This window comes from Hyperolius riggenbachi, chromosome 8 (genome assembly GCF_040937935.1).
Source record: "Hyperolius riggenbachi isolate aHypRig1 chromosome 8, aHypRig1.pri, whole genome shotgun sequence".
Taxonomy (NCBI): Eukaryota; Metazoa; Chordata; class Amphibia; order Anura; family Hyperoliidae; genus Hyperolius; species Hyperolius riggenbachi.
Window position 1 is genome coordinate 260,513,528 of NC_090653.1, and position 21,984 is coordinate 260,535,511.

General features: G+C 44.7%; 2 protein-coding genes across 6 annotated transcripts in view; one reads left to right on the top strand and one right to left on the bottom strand.

Annotated features, from left to right (window-relative positions):
- LOC137527807 (myoD family inhibitor-like) overlaps positions 1-15,825 on the bottom strand; it is a 56,077-nt gene extending 40,252 nt beyond the window's left edge. For all 4 annotated transcript variants that reach the window (XM_068248724.1, XM_068248723.1, XM_068248721.1 and 1 more), the window contains exon 1: positions 15,706-15,825. The gene's annotated coding sequence lies outside the window, so the exon portion shown is untranslated. The remainder of the gene's footprint in view (positions 1-15,705) is intronic.
- The window catches only part of CXXC1 (CXXC finger protein 1), a 68,720-nt gene that overhangs the window by 7,942 nt on the left and 38,794 nt on the right, over positions 1-21,984 (top strand). For both annotated transcript variants that reach the window (XM_068248719.1, XM_068248720.1), the window contains exons 2-4: positions 16,979-17,123; positions 18,557-18,666; positions 21,685-21,785. In XM_068248719.1, coding sequence (XP_068104820.1) covers positions 17,121-17,123; positions 18,557-18,666; positions 21,685-21,785 — 214 coding nt within the window. In that variant the 5' untranslated portion in view covers positions 16,979-17,120. The remainder of the gene's footprint in view (positions 1-16,978; positions 17,124-18,556; positions 18,667-21,684; positions 21,786-21,984) is intronic.

Below are 21,984 nucleotides of genomic sequence, written 5' to 3' on the forward strand. Positions count from 1 at the left end.
CTACGGGCCGGTTTGCACTAGGAGCGGCGGCTGTTTCCTATTTGGCCATGGCCGCCGTTGTGCTGCAAAGACGCAGCCCGAATCGCTAAGCCATGCCAGCAGGGTGGCGTAGTGGTTAGCGATTAGCGCTCTCGCCTTGCAGCGCTGGGTCCCTGGTTTGAATCCCAGCCAGGTCAACATCTGCAAGGAGTTTGTATGTTCTCCCCGTGTCTGTGTGGGTTTCCTCTGGGCACTTCAGTTTCCTCACACACCCCAAAAACATACAGATAAGTTAATTGGCTTCCCCCTAAAATTGTCCCTAGACTACAATATATACACTACATTATACATACATAGACATAGGAGTATAGTAGGGACTAGATTGTAAGCTCCTCTGAGGGACAGTTAGTGACTAGACTATATATACTCTGTACAGCGCTACGGAAAATGTCAGCCATATATAAATAATATTTAATAATAATAGTTGGGTCCTGCAGAAATCTGCAGCATACCGTCCAGATTCGCACAGCAGTATGATCTGGGTAGCAAAGCAATTGAACAGGTAGGCCGTGTTTCCCCGCCCCTCTCAATGGAAATGCTGCAGATTGGTGCTGCATTCAGCACAAGTGGAAACAGGCCCTTACAGTAAAACATCACATAGCAGCGTCAGTTTTGCTGCTAATCACTGGATTCCTTACAGCGTTGTACACCAGCAACAAGGGAAGCAGTTTATAAAGCTGTGAGACGTCTTGATCTATGATATACAACTGCACTTTACCACTGATATTTCCCATTCCCAAAGTGCAGTAAGTGCAGAGCAATAAAACTTGTGGCTGAATCATTGTAGCAGCACTTAACACTACAATTCCAAAGGGGGGTTTGTAGGAAATGGAATTTATAAAGGAGCAATTAGTGTTCTTGCTTGATGAAGTGACTTACATGAGTAGTGCCGTACTGGACACCGCAATAGCAGTTAAAAGAGAACCTAGACTGAGAGGGATATGGATGTTTCCTCTTAACCTTCCTGGCGGTAAGCCCGAGCTGAGCTCGGGCTATGCCGCGCAGGAGGCTATCTCAGCTTCTGGTGGGGCGATTCGCCCCATTTAAAGTGCTGTGCGCGCAGCTAGCACTTTGCTAGCCACGCACACAGCTTGATCGCCGCCACTCTGCGGTGATCGTCCGCACGCAGCGGCGGAACAGGCTCCCCCCCCCCCCCCGCCAGAGCCCTGCGCTGCCCGGACCAATGAGTTCCAGGCAGCGCTATGGGCTGGATCGGAGGTGTCTGACGTCAGGACGTCGGCTGACGTCCATGACGTCATTCCGATCGTCGCCATGGCGACAGGAGAAGCCAAACAGGTGAACGCGTTATATACGCGTTCCCCTGTTTGCTATTGATGCCGGCGACGATCGCACTAGAGGGACACATGCGCCCTCTAGTGGTGTTTCATGTAGCTACCACTCTGGTAGCTTTACATGAAACACAACAAAAAAAAAAAAAAAGGATTTCTGCCTATTTGGCTGAAAAAAATCAGCCGCCAGGAGGGTTAAACAATACCAGTTGCCTGGCAGTCCTGCTGATCTCTTTAGCTGCAGTAGAGGCTGAATCACACACCTGAAACAAGCATGCAGCAAATCCAGTCAGACTTCAGTCAGAGCACCTGATCTGCATGCTTGTTCAGGGGCTGTGGCTGAAAGTATTAGAGAGACAGGATCAGCAGGGGAGTCAGGCAACAGATATTATTTTAAAAGGAAAAATCCACATCCTTTCTCAGTTTAGGTTCCACTTAAAGTATTGCCTAATGTAAGCAAAGAGGTATTTTCATGCTGGTTCTGGATCCACGTACCTCTGTCCCCCCCCCCCCCCCCCCCCGAGGGCCCTCAACCCTCACCGGTCCCCATAATCACTCTGAGAAATCTTACTTTTGGGTACAGTCAAATTTCCAGACAGGAACTGCTTGTTGTGATGTTCCCTTCTATCACCATCCTATTACCTTTAAAGCGGACCTGAACTCAGAACTTCCTCTGTGCCCCAAAAGATAAGCAGCAGCATATTTATCTTTAAAGAAATACATTTTGTTACAGCTGTTACAAATCATGCAATAAATCTGCAGTGTGTCTACTTCCTGCTTTCATGGAAGCATAGGGGTTAACATGCCGTGTTTACAAATTGGCTGCTCTGCCGAGGCAGCCAGCCGATTCAGCTGAAAGCTCAAATTACACTTGTGATTAGTCACAGATGAGATAAATACATACAGGGTGCATTTCTCTATGTTTTCCTTCTGTCCTGTGCAAGAGTTCAGGTCCACTTTAAAGGCAACTGAGAACCAAGATTTTGTTTTTTCTTTAACTACTTCTGGACCTTTGGTACACATATCTACACCCCTGTATACTTCACTTGTGGACCAGGGTTGTAGATCGTTTGCAATCCCCACGCCGTTTCTGCTCACCTCGCCTCGCCATTGCAATCCCCCTCCTCCTGTGATCGGTTAATGGTAAACAGCTGTACTTAAAGAGAAACTCCGACCAAGAAGTGAACTTTATCCCAATCAGTAGCTGATACCCACTTTTAAATGAGAAAAATAATAATTTTCACAAACAGACCATCAGGGGGCGCTGTATGACTGATTTTGTGCTGAAACCCCTCCCACAAGAGGCTCTGGTACCGTACGGTACTCTGGGCAAACTGCCACAATGTAACAATGTTCAGACAGGAAATAGCTGCTTACAGCTGTCTGTTAAAGCCAGACCAGCTACATAATCTGCCCACAGTAACAATGTCACCATGTAAAACATGTCAGAATGTGAATCTGGGAGAGGAAAGATTTTACAATGAGCAAACACTGACTAAATCATGTATACATAATTATTGTAAAAATGAAGCACTTTTTTTTATTACATTATTTTCACTGGAGTTCCTCTTTAACCCCAATCACCATGCCTGTGATGAATTAAAGCTGATGTCAGTGAGATGTCAGCTTTTTTATTCACAAAAAATAAAAGTAAAACCGATACATTCATTTATTCCGTCTTGTCGGGAACTAAGTGTAAAGCCATCTTGTGGCCAAAAAGTATAAATACACCCAGAAACACTATTATACACTATTAATAGAAGAATTAAATACATGTTTATTATTTTTCAACCTCTTCCATTCCTACCCCATATTTGCCAAAATAAAACAAAAAAAAAAGAAATAACATTTTTTTCATCATTTAAGAAAAAAATAAAATATGTAAATAGTTACCTTAGGGACTTTTTAATATGTATGTCATGAGAGTATATTACTGTTAATTTTGCAAATAAACTTGCAATTAGGAATATAGTATTAAATATCACTAAACGGAAAAAATACACCTCTATTTCTAGATAAAATGTTATCACCATACATTGTGCTAGGCACACAATTTAAACGGTGTAATAACCGGGACAGATGGGCAAATAAAACTTGTGGGTTTTATGTATGAAGTGGTTAAATGAACTTCCCCATAAGGAAGTTCGGTATTGGTGTGTGCCTTTGGGGGGTGGGAGGTTTGTCTATGTTCTGAGTGGGGGGCTGCCATGTTAATTTTGTGCAGGGTCCTATTCTAAGAAGATCATCTGTCAACAGTGCCCCTAGTCGTGAGCCCAAACGTGCACACATAATATTTAAATTACGTGTTGCAGCAGCAGAGCACAGAGTTGGTGGCGATCAAACTTTAATCTAATGGGGCTGATGCCATACAGGACTACATCCAGCAACTATAGCCAGCAATCTCTGGATTGTAAGCCTTCAGGGTCTTCCTCCTTATGTCAGTAGTAAAGGTTCTATATGTCACATCAAACCGCCCACTTCCGGTAAAGTGACAGGTACCACGCCCCTTTCCCCGCCCTCTCCACGCCCCTATAGGTATGTGACGTCAAGCCGCCCACATCCGGCTTAGTGACAGGTACCACGCCCCTTTTCAACCACCCTTTTCTACGCCCCTATAGGTATGTGACGTCAAGCCGCCCACATCCGGTTTACTGACAGATGTTCCGCCACCTTTTCAACGCCCTCTTCAGGTCTAAGGGTGTGCCCCATTGTGTTGCGAACCATTTTGCCTGATACGTACACCTTAATGAGCCCAGACCATGCCATATATACGGGGCCCATTGTTTGATACGCATCCCTTTATGTTTTATAGCACTTAATATTGTGTAAGCTTTTATCAATAAGGAAGCGGTGGCAGGTTTTATGTGCTTTTTATTAAATCATGATAAAGATACAAATTAACAGCGGGTGAATTTAAAACCGCTGTAAAAGATCATCTTCGTTGGTATATACATATGGTGTTTGCTACTCAATTATACCTCTGCACTGCTTTGTGGGGTCTAAAACGACAGGAAGCATTAGACGCGCATGACATACGGACAGCATGTATTTGTAATCACAAGCACATGGTCTGACACATAACAAGGAGGCTTTTTAAGTTTAAAAACCATATGACGCTGTCATGTGGTGTTTACAATTATTAATGAAACAGCAGGAAGCATTAGACACGTATGACATACGGACACCCTGTATTTGTAATCACAAGCACATGGCCTGACACTTAACAAGGATGCCTTTAAGTTTAAAACCATATGACGTTGTCATGTGCTGTTTAATTAATAAAGGATGCAATTTCAATGTAAATACATATTGAATGTGGCTGACACAGCAACAGGCGGTACTGGGATACAATGTCTTCTATCAAAGAAATTTTGAGAAAGCATTATTACAATTTAAAAGCAGCCGGTTCTTATGGCGGAGTGGACAGCTTGTATAGAGCTGTTCAGAAATATGGATTAAGCAGAAAAGCGGTCCAAGACTGGCTGAATAAACAAGATACATACACTTTATACAAGCCCGCTAAGAAGAAGATTAAAAGAAATAAAATTATTGTCTCCGATATAGACGCGCAATGGCAGGCAGACTTGGTGTCTATGATAGATTTTTCAAGCTACAACCGCGGTGTAAAATACATATTAACGGTCATAGATGTCCTGTCTAAATATGCATGGTGTGTTGGGCTGCGCAATAAAGCTGGGGGAACTGTGGCTAAGGCTTTTGAGTACATATTTCGCACTAGCGATCGAATACCCAGAAAACTAGAAACCGACAGAGGTCGAGAATTCATGAATAAACCTATGAAAAATCTTTGTGCAGAGCGTGGAATAAAACATTTTTTTACAACAAACACAGTCAAGGCAGCCATCGTAGAACGTTTTAATCGCACTTTGAAAACCAAGCTGTGGCGCTATCTCAGACACCGAAATACATACCAATACATCGATAATTTACAAAACATCTTAAGAAGTTATAATAACACATACCACTCCTCTATACGCTGCAAACCTTCTTCCGTTACAAAAAACAATTCTTTGTTAATCTGGAAAAATCTGTACCAAGATTATACATCTATTAAAAAGATTAAGCCGGCGCTTGCAGTTGTTGACCACGTGAGAATTTCCTGTTATAAAAGTATATTTACAAAAGGTTATGAGCAAAGCTACACGGAAGAGATCTTTACAATACAAGCTATCAACACCAGAGGTCTCAGGCCTCTTTATAAGTTGAGAGATCTGGCTGGGGAAGTCATTGAGGGATCGTTCTATGATGATGAGCTACAAAAAGTGTCGCTTCATAAAAACAGAATTTATCGGATAGAAAAAATTATAAGAAAAAAACGAGTGAAGGGTAAAACTTTGTACCTAGTTAAGTGGCTCGGATACCCTGAAAAATTCAACGAGTGGATTCCGGAAAACCAGCTGACCGAAATATAAAATATGCAGACTGATTCCTTTTTTATTACCCTACCGTGCAATGCCTCATCAAAAATTTACCCAGAGAATACCATCTCAACCTATACAACTAAATTGGCTGAATCTGTGGACCTTCGTGGCGCGTGGGAAGTAGCAATCACCGAAATACAGTATCCGCATTCATGGTATACCTTTGAAGTGACCGAGGGTATTTTTCACGCCGGGAAACGTGGAGAACCGTTAAGAGATTATTATGTTAGAGCCGGGTATTATCACACTATAGACGATCTTATCAAAGGAGTTAATCATAGACTCGAAAAAGCAAAGCTACCCCTGGACCAGATTAAATTGACCTATGATGAAGCGGAAAGAACTGTTAGCCTGTATAATTCAACCACACACTTTTTCATACCGGGTAAAAAATTGGGGCATATATTAGGTTTACCTGTACCAACACCTGATCAACTGAAACTTCTAAAAGCTGGGCACCATCCTTACTACCCACCAGAGCCGAGCCAAACACCCCAAAACACCAAAATATTCTACCCTGATATCAGAGCAGGATTTTATACGCTCTTTGTGTACACAGATATAATAGAACACCAGCTAGTAGGGGATGCCTACGTTCAATTACTAAGGACCGTTGAAGTCAGCGGGAAAGGTGGTGGGATAAGCACACAAAGATACAGCAGACCCGACTATATACCACTCTGCAAGCACCACTTCGATTCAGTAACCATTTCAATTCAAACCGATCAAGGGAAACCTGTTAGGTTTAAGTACGGAAAAAACGTTGTGCGACTTCATTTCAGACAACGGCGCGTAACAGCGAATTGAAATGTTGTCGCAGAAGTTGTATGGAGACCCGAATATCTACACGCGATATTACCTTGCGCAAGCGGGCTATGGATTGGAAGGTTTCCAGGGAGATGAATTTATGCATGGGTCGGGCCTAGCGGGTCTATTCAGAGGATTATTCCGTAGGGTCGTTCCTCTGTTTAGAAAAAGCATTGAACTTGTAAAGCCGCATGTAAAAACAGCAGCCAAAAACATCGCTAAAGATGCCGTAGCGTCAGTGTCAACGGCTGTCATGGATAGAATCAATCGTTCAAAACAAGAGCAGGACGGGTCAGGCGTTGTGTATATACGCAAAAAACAACGTAAACGAAAAAGACATATTGACAGCATAGTTCTTCCACCTTTTCTCAATAAAACCAATGGGCGCAAGAAGCGCAGAAGACAGAAATCACCAGATCGTTCACCAGGCGACATCTTTTAAGCGGCGACATGGCTTTCGTGCACGACGTAGTAAAGGTTCTATATGTCACATCAAACCGCCCACTTCCGGTAAAGTGACAGGTACCACGCCCCTTTCCCCGCCCTTTTCTACGCCCCTATAGGTATGTGACGTCAAGCCGCCCACATCCGGTTTACTGACAGATGTTCCGCCCCCTTTTCAACGCCCTCTTCAGGTCTAAGGGTGTGCCCCATTGTGTTGCGAACCATTTTGCCTGATACGTACACCTTAATGAGCCCAGACCATGCCATATATACGGGGCCCATTGTTTGATACGCATCCCTTTGTGTTTTATAGCACTTAATATTGTGTAAGCTTTTATTAATAAGGAAGCGGTGGCAGGTTTTATGTGCTTTTTATTAAATCATGATAAAGATACAAATTAACAGCGGGTGAATTTATTTCCGCTGTAAAAGATCATCTTCGTTGGTATATACATAGAGACACAAATTAACAGTATCTGAATTAATAACAATTGTAAAATATTGTTTTAATTGTATGTACATAAAATAACTTTATTACAGAGCATGATATACTGAACAGAAAAAAAAAAAAAAACAGGTTTTATTTAACTTTATTAATCCACGGGCATGTATGTACATAAAATAACTTTATTACAGAGCATGATATACTGAACAGAAAAAAAAAACAACAGGTTTTATTAAACTTTATTAATCCACGGGCGGCGTTTTCGTTGTAAACGGTTACGTATCTGACACGGGTTCGATTACGGCTCCCGGCAAACCTTTTAAGTCCTTGTATGAAAATAATTAGAGAGTTAACCAGTGTGTTTGCAGCAAAGGAAGAGTTCTTTTTTTAGGAAGCAAAGTCCCCTGGGTTAGTGCTGGTGATGGAGAGAACATTCGTCGACTGACAGGAGTGCTAGGTGTCGCTGTTGATTCCTCGGGCAATTGTGCTTTTAGATGGTCGAGCATGTCTCTTGTCCTTGTATTACCAACCACACTAGACGGTACATTTAATTCAGCCATGGCATCCATAAATATTTTCCAACCAGGAGGCGCTTTACTCGCTGTCATGGCGTGGTTTTGCGTAGCGCTGCGAACCAAATCAACCATGTTGGATCCAGGAACAATATGGCCTCTGTAAACAAACTCCCCTCTTGCATTCCAAGTAACTGTATCATCAGCCTGAACCAGTCTATTTAACAACAGCGCGGCATTTTTCTTAAAACGTTCATTAACATGATTAAGTATTTCAGCAATATCATCGTATTTGTTACCATTAACATTTGTCAATTGCGTCTGATCAGATGAGGATGGCGTTATCAAAGTTAAAGAAGTTGTTTCTTTTCCAGCCTGTCTGGCAAACGTTAAGTATCTCTGTAACACAGCAGTGTATCTCTTAATTTTTTCATCATCAGGCATGTCACAAGCGGAGCGCGTCTGGAGTATCCGAACGTAAATCTACCAGTAAATAGCCATAAGGCATTCGTGTAGCATCGGGGCAGCCGTGATAAAAACAGCCCTGAAACTCAAAAGCTATGTGTACGTCATTAACAAAAGCATATCTGTCCAAAAAGTACTTCCCTAGCAAACGGAACAGTTTCTTGTTTTTTGTGTATTCTTACGCTGTGATCAACAGCGTCTGTCCGGATAGTAAAGGTTCTATATGTCACATCAAACCGCCCACTTCCGGTAAAGTGACAGGTACCACGCCCCTTTCTACGCCCTTTTCTACGCCCCTATAGGTATGTGACGTCAAGCCGCCCATTGTTTGATACGCATCCCTTTATGTTTTATAGCACTTAATATTGTGTAAGCTTTTATTAATAAGGAAGCGGTGGCAGGTTTTATGTGCTTTTTATTAAATCATGATAAAGATACAAATTAACAGCGGGTGAATTTAAAACCGCTGTAAAAGATCATCTTCGTTGGTATATACATATGGTGTTTGCTACTCAATTATACCTCTGCACTGCTTTGTGGGGTCTAAAACGACAGGAAGCATTAGACGCGCATGACATACGGACAGCATGTATTTGTAATCACAAGCACATGGTCTGACACATAACAAGGAGGCTTTTTAAGTTTAAAAACCATATGACGCTGTCATGTGGTGTTTACAATTATTAATGAAACAGCAGGAAGCATTAGACACGTATGACATACGCGTCTAATGCTTCCTGACGTTTTAGACCCCACAAAGCAGTGCAGAGGTATAATTGAGTAGCAAACACCATATGTATATACCAACGAAGATGATCTTTTACAGCGGTTTTAAATTCACCCGCTGTTAATTTGTATCTTTATCATGATTTAATAAAAAGCACATAAAACCTGCCACCGCTTCCTTATTAATAAAAGCTTACACAATATTAAGTGCTATAAAACATAAAGGGATGCGTATCAAACAATGGGCCCCGTATATATGGCATGGTCTGGGCTCATTAAGGTGTACGTATCAGGCAAAATGGTTCGCAACACAATGGGGCACACCCTTAGACCTGAAGAGGGCGTTGAAAAGGGGGCGGAACATCTGTCAGTAAACCGGATGTGGGCGGCTTGACGTCACATACCTATAGGGGCGTAGAAAAGGGTGGTTGAAAAGGGGCGTGGTACCTGTCACTAAGCCGGATGTGGGCGGCTTGACGTCACATACCTATAGGGGCGTGGAAAGGGCGGGGAAAGGGGCGTGGTACCTGTCACTTTACCGGAAGTGGGCGGTTTGATGTGACATATAGAACCTTTACTACTTATGTCTCTTACCTGTTAGTGCACCTCCATTACCGTACACTCATCCTATGGATCTGAATGAACTGGATTTGCCTAATCTCCATGCTCCATCCAGTGACTTAAGGGGCCCATACACCTAACGATTTTCCCGCCGATATAAGGCCGATTAAATCACAGTGATCGAATCGGCTGTGAAATCGCCGCGCACATCACTGACAGAACGATCGATTTCCATCTGAAATCGATCGTTCCTGTCGTTCCGTCCATGCGGAAGATTTTTCTCGAACGTCGGCGGGTCGGGAGTGCGTCGATGGCGGTGTTCGAATGGCCGACGCAAAACAGCGGGTATACAGTGGAGGAAATAATTATTTGACCCCTCACTGATTTTGTAAGTTTGTCCAATGACAAAGAAATGAAAAGTCTCAGAACAGTATCATTTCAATGGGTGCTTTATTTTAACAGTGGCAGATAGCACATCAAAAGGAAAATCGAAAAAATAACCTTAAATAAAAGATAGCAAATGATTTGCATTTCATTGAGTGAAATAAGTTTTTGAACCCTCTAACAATTAAAGAATTAATACGTAGTGGAAAAACCCTTGTTTGCAAACACAGAGGTCAAACGTTTCTTGTAATTGATGACCAAGTTTGCACACATTTTAGGAGGAATGTTGGTCCACCCCTCTTTGCAGATCATCTCTAAATCCCTAAGGTTTCGAGGCTGTCTCTGTGCAACTCTGAGCTTGAGCTCCCTCCATAGGTTTTCTATTGGATTAAGGTCCGGAGACTGACTAGGCCACTCCATGACCTTAAAGAGACTCCGTAACAAAAATTGCATCCTGTTTTTTATCATCCTACAAGTTCCAAAAGCTATTCTAATGTGTTCTGGCTTACTGCAGCACTTTCTGCTATCACAGTCTCTGTAATAAATCAATGTATCTTTCCCTTGTCAGACTTGTCAGCCTGTGTCTGGAAGGCTGCCAAGTTCTTCAGTGTTGTGGTTCTGCTATGAACTCCCCCTTCAAGGCCCCTCTATGCACACTGCCTGTGTATTATTTAGATTAGGGCAGCTTCTCTCTTCTCTCTTATCTTTTACAAGCTGGATAAATCGTCCTCTGAGCTGGCTGGGCTTTCACATACTGAGGAATTACAGACAAAGGCAAAGCTGTTTGCAGGAAGAAACTAGCAGCCTGAAACTTCAATGCATGAGAACAGGGGGAAAGAAACACACAAATGATCTCTTGAGATTCAAAAGGAAGGGTGTATACAGCCTGCTTGTGTATGGATGTATTTTCTATGTGTGGACATACTGTACATCAACCTACTTCCTGTTTTGGTGGCCATTTTGTTTGTTTACAAACAAACTTTTTAAAACTGTTTTTAACCACTTTTAATGCGGCGAGGAGCGGCAAAATTGTGACAAAGGGTTATAGGAGATGTCCCCTAACACACTGGTATGTTTATTTTTGTGCGATTTTAACAATACAGATTCTCTTTAACCACCCTGGCGTTCTGATTAAATCGCCAGGGTGGCTGCGGGAGGGTTTTTTTTTTAATAAAAAAAAAACTATTTCATGCAGCCAACTGAAAGTTGGCTGCATGAAAGCCCACTAGAGGGCGCTCCGGAGGCGTTCTTCCGATCGCCTCCGGCGCCCAGAATAAACAAGGAAGGCCGCAATGAGCGGCCTTCCTTGTTTTGCTTACATCGTCGCCATAGCGACGAGCGGAGTGACGTCATCGACGTCAGCCGACGTCCTGACGTCAGCCGCCTCCGATCCAGCCCTTAGCGCTGGCCGGAACTTTTTGTTCCGGCTACGCTGGGCTCAGGCGGCTGGGGGGACCCTCTTTCGCCGCTGCTCGCGGCGAATCGCCGCAGAGCGGCGGCGATCAGGCAGCACGCGCGGCTGGCAAAGTGCCGGCTGCGTGTGCTGCTTTTTATTTCACGAAAATCGGCCCAGCAGGGCCTGAGCGGCAGCCTCTGGCGGTGTTGGACGAGCTGAGCTCGTCCAGACCGCTCAGCAGGTTAATGTGCTTCTTCTTGAGCCACTCCTTTGTTGCCTTTGCTGTATGTTTTGGGTCATTGTCGTGCTGGAACACCCATCCACGACCCATTTTCAGTTTCCTGGCAGAGGGAAGGAGGTTGTTGTTCAGGATTTCACGATACATGGCTCCGTCCATTTTCCCGTTAATGCGATTAAGTTGTCCTGTGCCCTTAGCAGAAAAACACCCCCAAAGAAAATGTTTCCACCCCCATGCTTGATGGTGGGGACGGTGTTTTGGGGGTCATAGGCAGCATTTTTCTTCCTCCAAACACAGCGAGTTGAGTTAATGCCAAAGAGCTCTATTTTGGTCTCATCAGACCACAGCACCTTCTCCCAGTCACTCACAGAATCATTCAGGTGTTCATTGGCAAACGTCAGACAGGCCTGCACATGTGCCTTCTTGAGCAGGGGGACCTTGCGAGCCCTGCAGGATTTTAATCCATTGCGGTGTAATGCGTTTCCAATGGTTTTCTTGGTGACTGTGGTCCCTGCTAATTTGAGGTCATTCACTAACTCCTCCCGTGTAGTTCTAGGATGCTTTTTCACCTTTCTCAGAACCATTGACACCCCACGAGGTGAGATCTTGCGTGGAGCCCCAGAGCGAGGTCGATTGATGGTCATTTTGTGCTCCTTCCATTTTCGAAAAATCGCACCAACAGTTGTCACCTTCTCTCCCAGCTTCTTGCTAATGGTTTTGTAGCCCATTCCAGCCTTGTGCAGGTCTAAAATTTTGTCTCTGACATCCTTGGACAGCTCTTTGGTCTTTCCCATGTTGGAGAGTTTGGAGTCTGCTTGATTGATTGATTCTGTGGACAGGTGTCTTTTATACAGGTGACTAGTTAAAACAGGTGTCCTTAATGAGGGTAGTTGAGTAGAAGTGTCTAACCACTCTGTGGGAGCCAGAACTCTTAATGGTTGGTAGGGGTTCAAAAACTTATTTCACTCAATGAAATGCAAATCAGTTGCTATCTTTTATGTAAGGTGATTTTTTCGATTTTCCTTTTGATATGTTATCTGCCACTGTTAAAATAAACCTACCATTGAAATGATATTGTTCTGAGACTTTTCATTTCTTTGTCATTGGACAAACTTACAAAATCAGTGAGGAGTCAAATAATTATTTCCTCCACTGTACATTACCTGTTCTGGCCGGCGCGAGTCCCCTGGTCCCCGCTGTCTTCTTTCCGCGCTGGGTTCCAGACCGGCTGCAGCTACACAGAACTTCCTGTCCCGGCAGGAAGTTTAAACAGTAGAGCGCCCTCTACTGTTTAAACTTCCCCTGGACAGGAAGTTCAGTAGCTGCAGGGACGGTCTGGAGCCCAGAGCGGAGAAGAAGATAGCGGGGACCAGGGGACTCGCGCCGGCCGGAACAGGTAGGTAATGTATGCAGGCGGCGGGGGGGGGGGGGGGGGAGACGCAGCTCCACAGATTGTGATCGGTTTCAGGCTGAAATCGATTCACAATCTGTTTGCAGTAAAGGTGGCCATACGATCCCTATCTGATCAGATTCGATCAGAGAGGGATCTATTTGTTGGTCGAATCTGATGGCAAATCGACCAGTGTATGGCCACCTTAAGCATTACCTTGTACTCATACTGTGCTGCGTGATATGTTTTTTCATGTTCGTGTATTTCTGTATTGTCTTATTGCTGTATGTCACCCCTAAATATTGTCTGTAACCTTAACTAACGTCCAGTGCTGCGTAAGATGTTGGTGCTTTATAAATACAAAAAAGAAATAAACTGCTTCCATAGCGGCTGCCATATTTTCCTGTCCGTCTGTCTGATTTTGGGCCTGAGCTGGAAAATGCAGATGTTTGACACAGGGTTAGAAAGGGTTAGTGTTGTAAGGGGAATCCTCCTGTAGTCATGTAATTTATAACATTGCTTACTGCTTCACCAAATGACGTAATCATACTGTAGACTGCTGAAGTGTTTCTTAGTTTTATAGTAATGAATATTTAATGGTTCCTGTGTTAGAAATCACAGCTGGTTGGCTTTCCCTAGGGCCACATTACACGGTTACAGAAGGCATTATGCAAAGTAAGCTTTAAGGGGGCCATACACTAGGCGACCAACCAACCAATCGACCATCCAATTCAATTATTATAATCGAATTGGATGAAAATTGGTGCTGCCAAGTGCATGCCCGACCGACAAAGCGACCAATTTCGGGACAGAAATTGGCCGCACAGTGGATTGCGCATGTTGGAAAATGTCGGGCCGAAGTTGGTTGGTCGGGTGCACGGCGGTTCATCGGCCGAATTGCGAACGAGCGACAAGACGACGAAACCACCGCTGCTGCCGCCGCCGCAATGTATGAATGTATGTAATGTGTGTTCATTTATACATTACCTGTCCGGTGTCAGCCTCCTTGCGGTTTCCGTCCATCTCCGGGTTCCGCATACACGCCGGCGGCACTATGACGTCACGAAGGCGCATAGCGGCTGACGTCAGATGCTTTGCGTCGCTAGCGTGTATGCGACTTACCCGGCGAGATGGGCGGTCACCGCGTGGAGGCTGACACCTGACAGGTAATGTATAAATGCACTACACTACATACATTTATGCATAGCGGCGGGGCGGACACGGCGGCTCAGCCAATTCCCTGATGATTTCATGCGGAATCGGCCTGTAGTGTATGGGCAGATTCGATTAGAGATAAATTTGTCTCTTGGTCGAATCTGCCCATATTCTTTCTAATGTATGGGGACCTTTACACATTCCAAAAGATGCATAATGGGTAAGTGGGCTGGAATCTTGGACTTATTTCCACAAAGGCTGCATCTGATGGGATTTATTTTTTTTGGATGCATGGGATCCATTTCCTAGCAGATTTGACCAGGGCTGTGGAGTCGGAGTCGAGGAGTTAGATTCTGAAGAAATTTTGGGTACCTGCAGTCAGTGTTGGTGATTTCAATAAACGGAGGAGTCGGAAGTCGCATCATTTTTGAACCAAATCCATAGCCTTTGTAAAAATTACACTAAAGAGTCGGAGTCGAGGAGTTGGAGCTATTTTTGGTACCTCAGAGTCAGAGGTTTCATAAACTGAGGAGTAGGATGATATTTGTACCGATTCCACAGCCCTGGATTTGACAACTTAAAGTGGATCTGAGATAAACTTTTACTCATTGCATAATTGTGTTCCTTTCATATAGTTTATAGGGCATTCCTCAAGCCAAATACTTTTTTTTTTTAATACTCTAATTCCCTTTAAACTAAGCAAGCCACAGCCACAGAGTGCCTTGGCATTTTCAGACAGTAGCAAGGGCTTATGGGAGCTCAGTCTGGGCAGGAGGAGGAGGAGAGGGGAGTGAATTTGTCACAGGCTGAGGGCTGGAGATGCTATCAGCTTGCCTGTGTGTAATGTGACAAACAGAACATGGCTGCCCTCATTGTATCACAGGAATAAATAATCATATACTGTCGAAACTGTTTGTAGCTAGATTTGCTGTGTAAACTATCTAAACTTTAGATAAGATATATAGACAAGTTACTTGTTATAGTTAGCTTTTCATCTCGGATCCGCTTTAAAGTGAACCCGAGGTGAAAAGAAACTGATGAGATGAACAATTACATTTATCCTGCTCCTAAAAATGACTTTTTAAAGGGACCCTGAACAGTGATAAAATAAATCTGGACTTACCCTGGGGATTCCTCTAGCCACCCCTGTAGCTTGCGATGTCCCTCGGCGTCCTTTGGGTCTCCTCTGTGGTCCCGCTGGCAGCCCCATTATCCTGGCGACTTCAGCTGAAGTCATGAGTAAGTGCGCATGCGCTGCCCGTCCGCTCACCCGGCTCGATCGCGCGCATCGCTGTAAGCCTCCCGCACAGTTCTTGAAAGACTGAACAGCTTTTAACCCTCAGCTGTCAACTCTCTGGTAGAAAAAACGTTTTGTAAAAAATAATAGCTTTTAATGGCTAACTGATAGTTACATTATGCAAGCTTTCTGGGATCTAGTCCCCTTCTTCAGGCATATTTCCAGATGTTAGCTGAAGTAATTCACTGATGCTGGTAAATAGTAAACACAAAGATGACAGTTGTGCTGGTTACTGTTTATCTGTTAGGTGTCAGGTGATCAGCAGGCTGGAGCCAGTGAGCTCATGCAAGCACACATGAAATCCAGCAGGTTTCTGAAGATCATGAAGCCAAGTCAATCATGTTACATAAGGAGTCATGAATCCCGTTCCACAATTTAAACTTCTGTTAATGTCTTGAACATTTTCATAAAATAATAACTCGCTGGCTCCAGCCTGCTGATCATAGAAAAGCCAGCCACAGCATGGGAGGCAGGCACGCTTTATCCCGGTGGCCAGATCAGGTACTGCAGTTACAGAAAGTAAGGGCTAGTTCAGACGGACGCTTGCAGAGCGTTTACTGCCAGCGTTCGGGGCTTGGCGTTAAACGCTCCCATTCAAGTGAATGGGAGCGTTTGTACCAAGCTTTTACGCGCGTTTGCACGAACGCGGCGTTCGGGTCCCGATTTTCACTGGCGTTCAAGGAGCCCCTGGAAGCTACATGTTGCTTCCAGGGGCGGTTAACCGCGATGGGTAATGTCCCCCTAGGGGAAGAAAAAACGCGAACGCTGCTGAAAGCCCGAACGCATTGCAACCGCGACGCCAACGAACGCGACGCCTCCAAACGTCCGTCTGAACCAGCCCTAAAGCTTGGAGCAACACATTGAGCTTGGGATCTTGAAACTGCAGAGTAGAACGGTGTCCAGCTTGAAAAATCGATCGGTGCCCAGCGGTGGAGGCAAGAAAAGCTAATCTAAAACAAAAAAGAACAAAGTAAAATTAAAATAGGTTTAAGAAATTAAAGCATCATAAGGGGGGCACCACATATTAATTAAAGATGGCTGGGGAATAGCCAACAATGGTGATACAGGGATCAGATGCAGAACAGTCAGACCCCAACAGGCAGAGACCGGTGGCAGCCACTCAGCCACCCAAACACACGCCAGCAATGAAAGGGCATGGCAGGAAATGTGGTGGTAGACTAACTAGCTGTAGAAAAGTCAAAAACAAAAACTGACATGGGTCACGCTTTGTGACATTCTGTTTCAATACATATGTTTATGCAATACAACGGCTTGATGTGGCAGTTTTTTTTGTATATACAGCAGCCATATACACCACACTGCTGAGCTGTAAAGCTGTACTCCGAGTCCACCATGATTTGATGATGACCTTCTCTTTATTTGTACAGAGCTACTCTGGAACATTGTATTAAGCTGGGCCCGACTACAGATCTCCGCCCCTTCAAGCATTCTGTGGGACGTCACTACCAGCCAACCTGGAGCTGAGATAGTCTGCAGAAGTGTAAAGAGACAAAACCAGAAATCACCGAGATGGTAAGAGAACAAATGTGGAGAATACGAGTATCAGCTACCTGTCCTATTCCTATGCAAAACAGTCAAATAATAGGTTCACAGCTGATAATTCTATTACATATAATATCAACTCATGCGCCTCTGCAATCAAATGAGTTGCTCACATTTATTTGTAAAAAGAACAAAGTAGATAAAAATGATGATAAGAATAATAATGATTAAAATAATCACCAATCTGCATACACACAATAGACACTACTCTCAAAACCACCTCTCCAAAGGTGCTTAACGTAGAATCTACTTGGAACCTATTAATGCCTCTTAAGATCAGTCTGTTGAGCCGGCTTTAATGTCCACCACATATGCATGCATATAAAAAGGTCCTAGAACCACTGCCCTAAAAATATTGCATCAGTCAATACTTAATGTATTCAAATAATTCATTAGATAGGAGCGCTCCCATTCAATCTCAGTATAGATTGTTGCATCAATCTGCAGAATATATCAAATCCACTGGATAGTCATATGTTGTGCGATCCCACACACATTTGAGCACTTAGTGCGCTTCTGCCGCTTAGCGCAGCTAGTTGGAGCCAGTCACTAAACACTCTTGTTTCCTGGAGGGGAGGGAGGGAGGAGGTGGTAATTGCCTCAGAGTACAGAGTCCTCAAACCTTGCAGCACGAGCCCCGGCCGGTAACTCGTATGTTGACACAGCTGCCGCTCTCCTTGAAACGGTGGACCAGCGTTCACGAACTTCCCTATGATAGCAGCCGGAAGTTCGGGGTGACGTCACCACACCAGGGAACCAATTGCCGACTAGTTTCGGTAGCCACGCCTACCTTCCTGAGGGAATACCCCCATTGGTCCACCTCTCTCTTTTGTACGCCATTACTCCGCCCCCTCCTCGCATCACTCTGCTCTTTCAGCTTTGAATGGCAATCCTTATGCGAATGCAAACAGCTCTACATCAGAGTTGAGTCCTTGCGGAGCAAGGCTGTTCATAGTATAAATCCAGTGCGTCTCTCGTCGTGACATCTTCTTTATATAATCACCTCCCCTCCATTCTTTCTCCACTGTTTGAATTGCATAAAATTTGAAAGTTAAGGGCAACTTAAAATCTTTCACATTTTATGCAATTCAATGTCACAACTGCTCTGGTCTGTAATGCTGGAAACACATGATGCAACTTCCAGTCCGATCAACGGGAATCGGACAATTCTTTCCGACCTGTCTGATCTATTTCTGCATGATAAAGGGATTGATTTTGTGAAGTTATCATCAGAAAATCGATCCCTTTATCGATCGGAAGCAGTTTGGACCTGTACACACAATATAACTTCACGTCAGATTATCCGTCAATCGGATTTGAAATTGCATCGTGTGTACCCAGCATAAGGTGGAGACAGCCCCTAGATGTGAATGCATTCATTAATCATGTTTGTTTCTCCACAGGATAGCGAGTTTTCTGACCCCGATCTGGCAGGGTTGGGCGAGACGGAAAATGGAGAAAACGCTCCAGTGTACTGCATCTGCCGCAAGCCGGACATCAACTGTTTTATGATGTAAGATGATTTAACGTTTTTATTGGATCACTATTTGCAGTGTTAAAACTTAAATTCCGATTAAAACAAAATGTAAAATATTAAGTATACCATCTGCTGTTAGCAACGTGTTTGTTTTGATTCCTCGAAGTCTAAATTATAACCTAAATTATAATCTCATTAAGGTTTCCACAGAGTGTCAACTGTTACATGATACAAACATCCAAACTTCTGACTCTCGTTACTAATAGATACTGAATTTACTCCAATAGGTTCTGAAAACCTATCAGCCCAATCCATGCCTTGAAAGCTGAGAGTAATTTGATCACTGCAGCAGAAGAGTTTTGTATTAGAGGACATAGTGGAGGCTGCTAATCAGTGGCTGCTACTTGCTGCTGGCATAGTGGCAGCTGATAATCTGTGACTGTTACTGCTGCTGGCACCGTGGCGGCTGCTAATCAGTGGCTGCCACTTGCTGATGGTATAGTGGCAGCTGATAATCTGACTGTTACTGCTGTTGGCACCGTGGAGGCTGCTAATCAGTGGCTGCTACTTGCTGCTGGCATAGTGGCAGCTGATAATCTGTGACTGTTACTGCTGCTGGCACCGTGGCGGCTGCTAATCAGTGGCTGCTACTTGCTGCTGGCATAGTGGCAGCTGATAATCTGACTGTTACTGCTGTTGGCACCGTGGCGGCTGCTAATCAGTGGCTGCTACTTGCTGCTGGCATAGTGGCAGCTGATAATCTGACTGTTACTGCTGTTGGCACCGTGGCGGCTGCTAATCAGTGGCTGCTACTTGCTGCTGGCATAGTGGCAGCTGATAATCTGACTGTTACTGCTGCTGGCACCATGGCGGCTGCTAATCAGTGGCTGCTACTTGCTGCTGGCATAGTGGCAGCTGATAATCTGACTGTTACTGCTGTTGGCACCGTGGCGGCTGCTAATCAGTGGCTGCTACTTGCTGCTGGCATAGTGGCAGCTGATAATCTGTGATTGTTACTGCTGCTGGCACAGTGGCGGCTGCTAATCAGTGGCTGTTACTGCTGCGGGCACAGTGGTGGCTGCTAATTAGTGGCTGTTACTGCTGTTGGCACAGTTGCAGCTGCTAATCAGTGGCTGTTACTGCTGCTGGCACAGTGATGGCTGCTTATCAGTGGCTTTTACTGCTGCTGGCATAGTGGCAGCTGATAATCTGTGACTGTTACTGCTGCTGGCACAGTGGAGGCTGCTAATCAGTGGCTGCTACTTGCTGCTGGCATAGTGGCAGCTGATAATCTGTGACTGTTACTGCTGCTGGCATAGTATCAGCTGCTAATCCGTTCCTGCTACTTGCTGCTGGCATAGTGGCAGCTGATAATCTGTGACTGTTACTGCTGCTGGCACAGTGGCGGCTGCTAATCAGTGGCTGCTACTTTTGCTGACACAGTGGCAGCTGATAATCTGTGAATGTTACTGCTGCTGGCACAGTGGAGGCTGCTAATCAGTGGCTGCTACTGCTGCGGGCATAGTGGCAGCTGCTAATCAGTGGCTGTTACTGACACAGTGGCGGCTGATAATCTGTGAATGTTACTGCTGCTGGCACAGTGGAGGCTGCTAATCAGTGGCTGCTACTTGCTGCTGGCATAGTGGCGGCTGATAATCTGTGACTGTTACTGCTGCTGGCATAGTGGCGGCTGATAATCTGTGACTGTTACTGCTGCTGGCACAGTGGAGGCTGCTAATCAGTGGCTGCTACTTGCTGCTGGCATAGTGGCGGCTAAAAATCTGTGACTGTTACTGCTGCTGGCACAGTGGAGGCTGCTAATCAGTGGCTGCTACTTGCTGCTGGCATAGTGTCAGCTGATAATCTGACTGTTACTGCTGTTGGCACCGTGGCGGCTGCTAATCAGTGGCTGCTACTTGCTGCTGGCATAGTGGCAGCTGATAATCTGTGACTGTTACTGCTGCTGGCACCATGACGGCTGCTAATCAGTGGCTGCTACTTGCTGCTGGCATAGTGGCAGCTGATAATCTGACTGTTACTGCTGCTGGCACAGTGGCGGCTGCTAATCAGTGGCTGTTACTGCTGCTGGCACAGTGGTGGCTGCTAATTAGTGGCTGTTACTGCTGTTGGCACAGTTGCAGCTGCTAATCAGTGGCTGTTACTGCTGCTGGCTCAGTGATGGCTGCTAATCAGTGGCTTTTACTGCTGCTGGCATAGTGGCAGCTGATAATCTGTGACTGTTACTGCTGCTGGCACAGTGGAGGCTGCTAATCAGTGGCTTTTACTGCTGCTAGCACTTCACTTGTGCAAGTCCATACTTGGATGCTGCTGTGGCCACGCACCCGGCACTTTTGTGATCGCAGCGCTTGCTCACAGCACTATCAACAGTGCATGTGGAGCCAGCAGTGCATCCAAAGCGGTGCCCAAGTGCCAACTGTGCATGCGCAAATGTTGGTTGGCAACTAGTCTTGGACTTAAAGAGGAACTCCAGCCTAAACAAACATACTGTCATTAAGTTACATTAGTTATGTTAATTAAAATAGATAGGTAATATAATCTCTGACCCACCCTGTTTTAAAAGAACAGGCAAATGTTTGATTTCATGATGGCAGCCATCTTTTTGGTTGAAAGGAGGTGACAGGGAGCATGAGACGCAGTTCCAACTGTCCTGTGTCCTGAGCACCTCTCCCAGTTGCTAGGCAACGTGAATAACAACATAGGAAATCCCATCATGCTCTGCACAGCATCAGGGGAAAATGCTTGTCCCTTTTTTCTTTGTTGGGTGGAGCTTAGCTAAAAATGCAGCTAAAAATGATGCTTTGGTAAGAAAAACAAAGTTCTGATGCTGTGAAACTGTTAAAGAAACACCAGGCCTTTTCAGTGCTGCTGAGTAGATTTTTAGTCCGAAGGTTCACTTTAACTTGGATATTCCTGATAAGAATTATGTAGTTTTATAGCAGAGATAAAGGATCACTCAGATCACTGGCATTATGCAGATTTTCTTATGGCTGTGCAGCGACACATTTGTGACATGCATAATTTATGTCTTGACAGAGGGTGTGATAACTGCAATGAATGGTTCCATGGAGACTGCATCAACATCACCGAGAAGATGGCGAAGGCTATCCGGGAGTGGTACTGCATGCAGTGCCGGGGTAAGGCAGATCCTTTCCTCTCACTATACATTCTTGTGGAGGAGCTGGTTTTATGGACTCTAAAATGTGACTCCACTTTTAAATCCCTGCGCTCCAACACGGTACGCAGCCTGGGTTTACTGACTGATGGGAAATTAAAGGGGAACTTCAGCCTAAACAAACATAGTGTCATTAAGTTACATTAGTTATGTTAATTAGA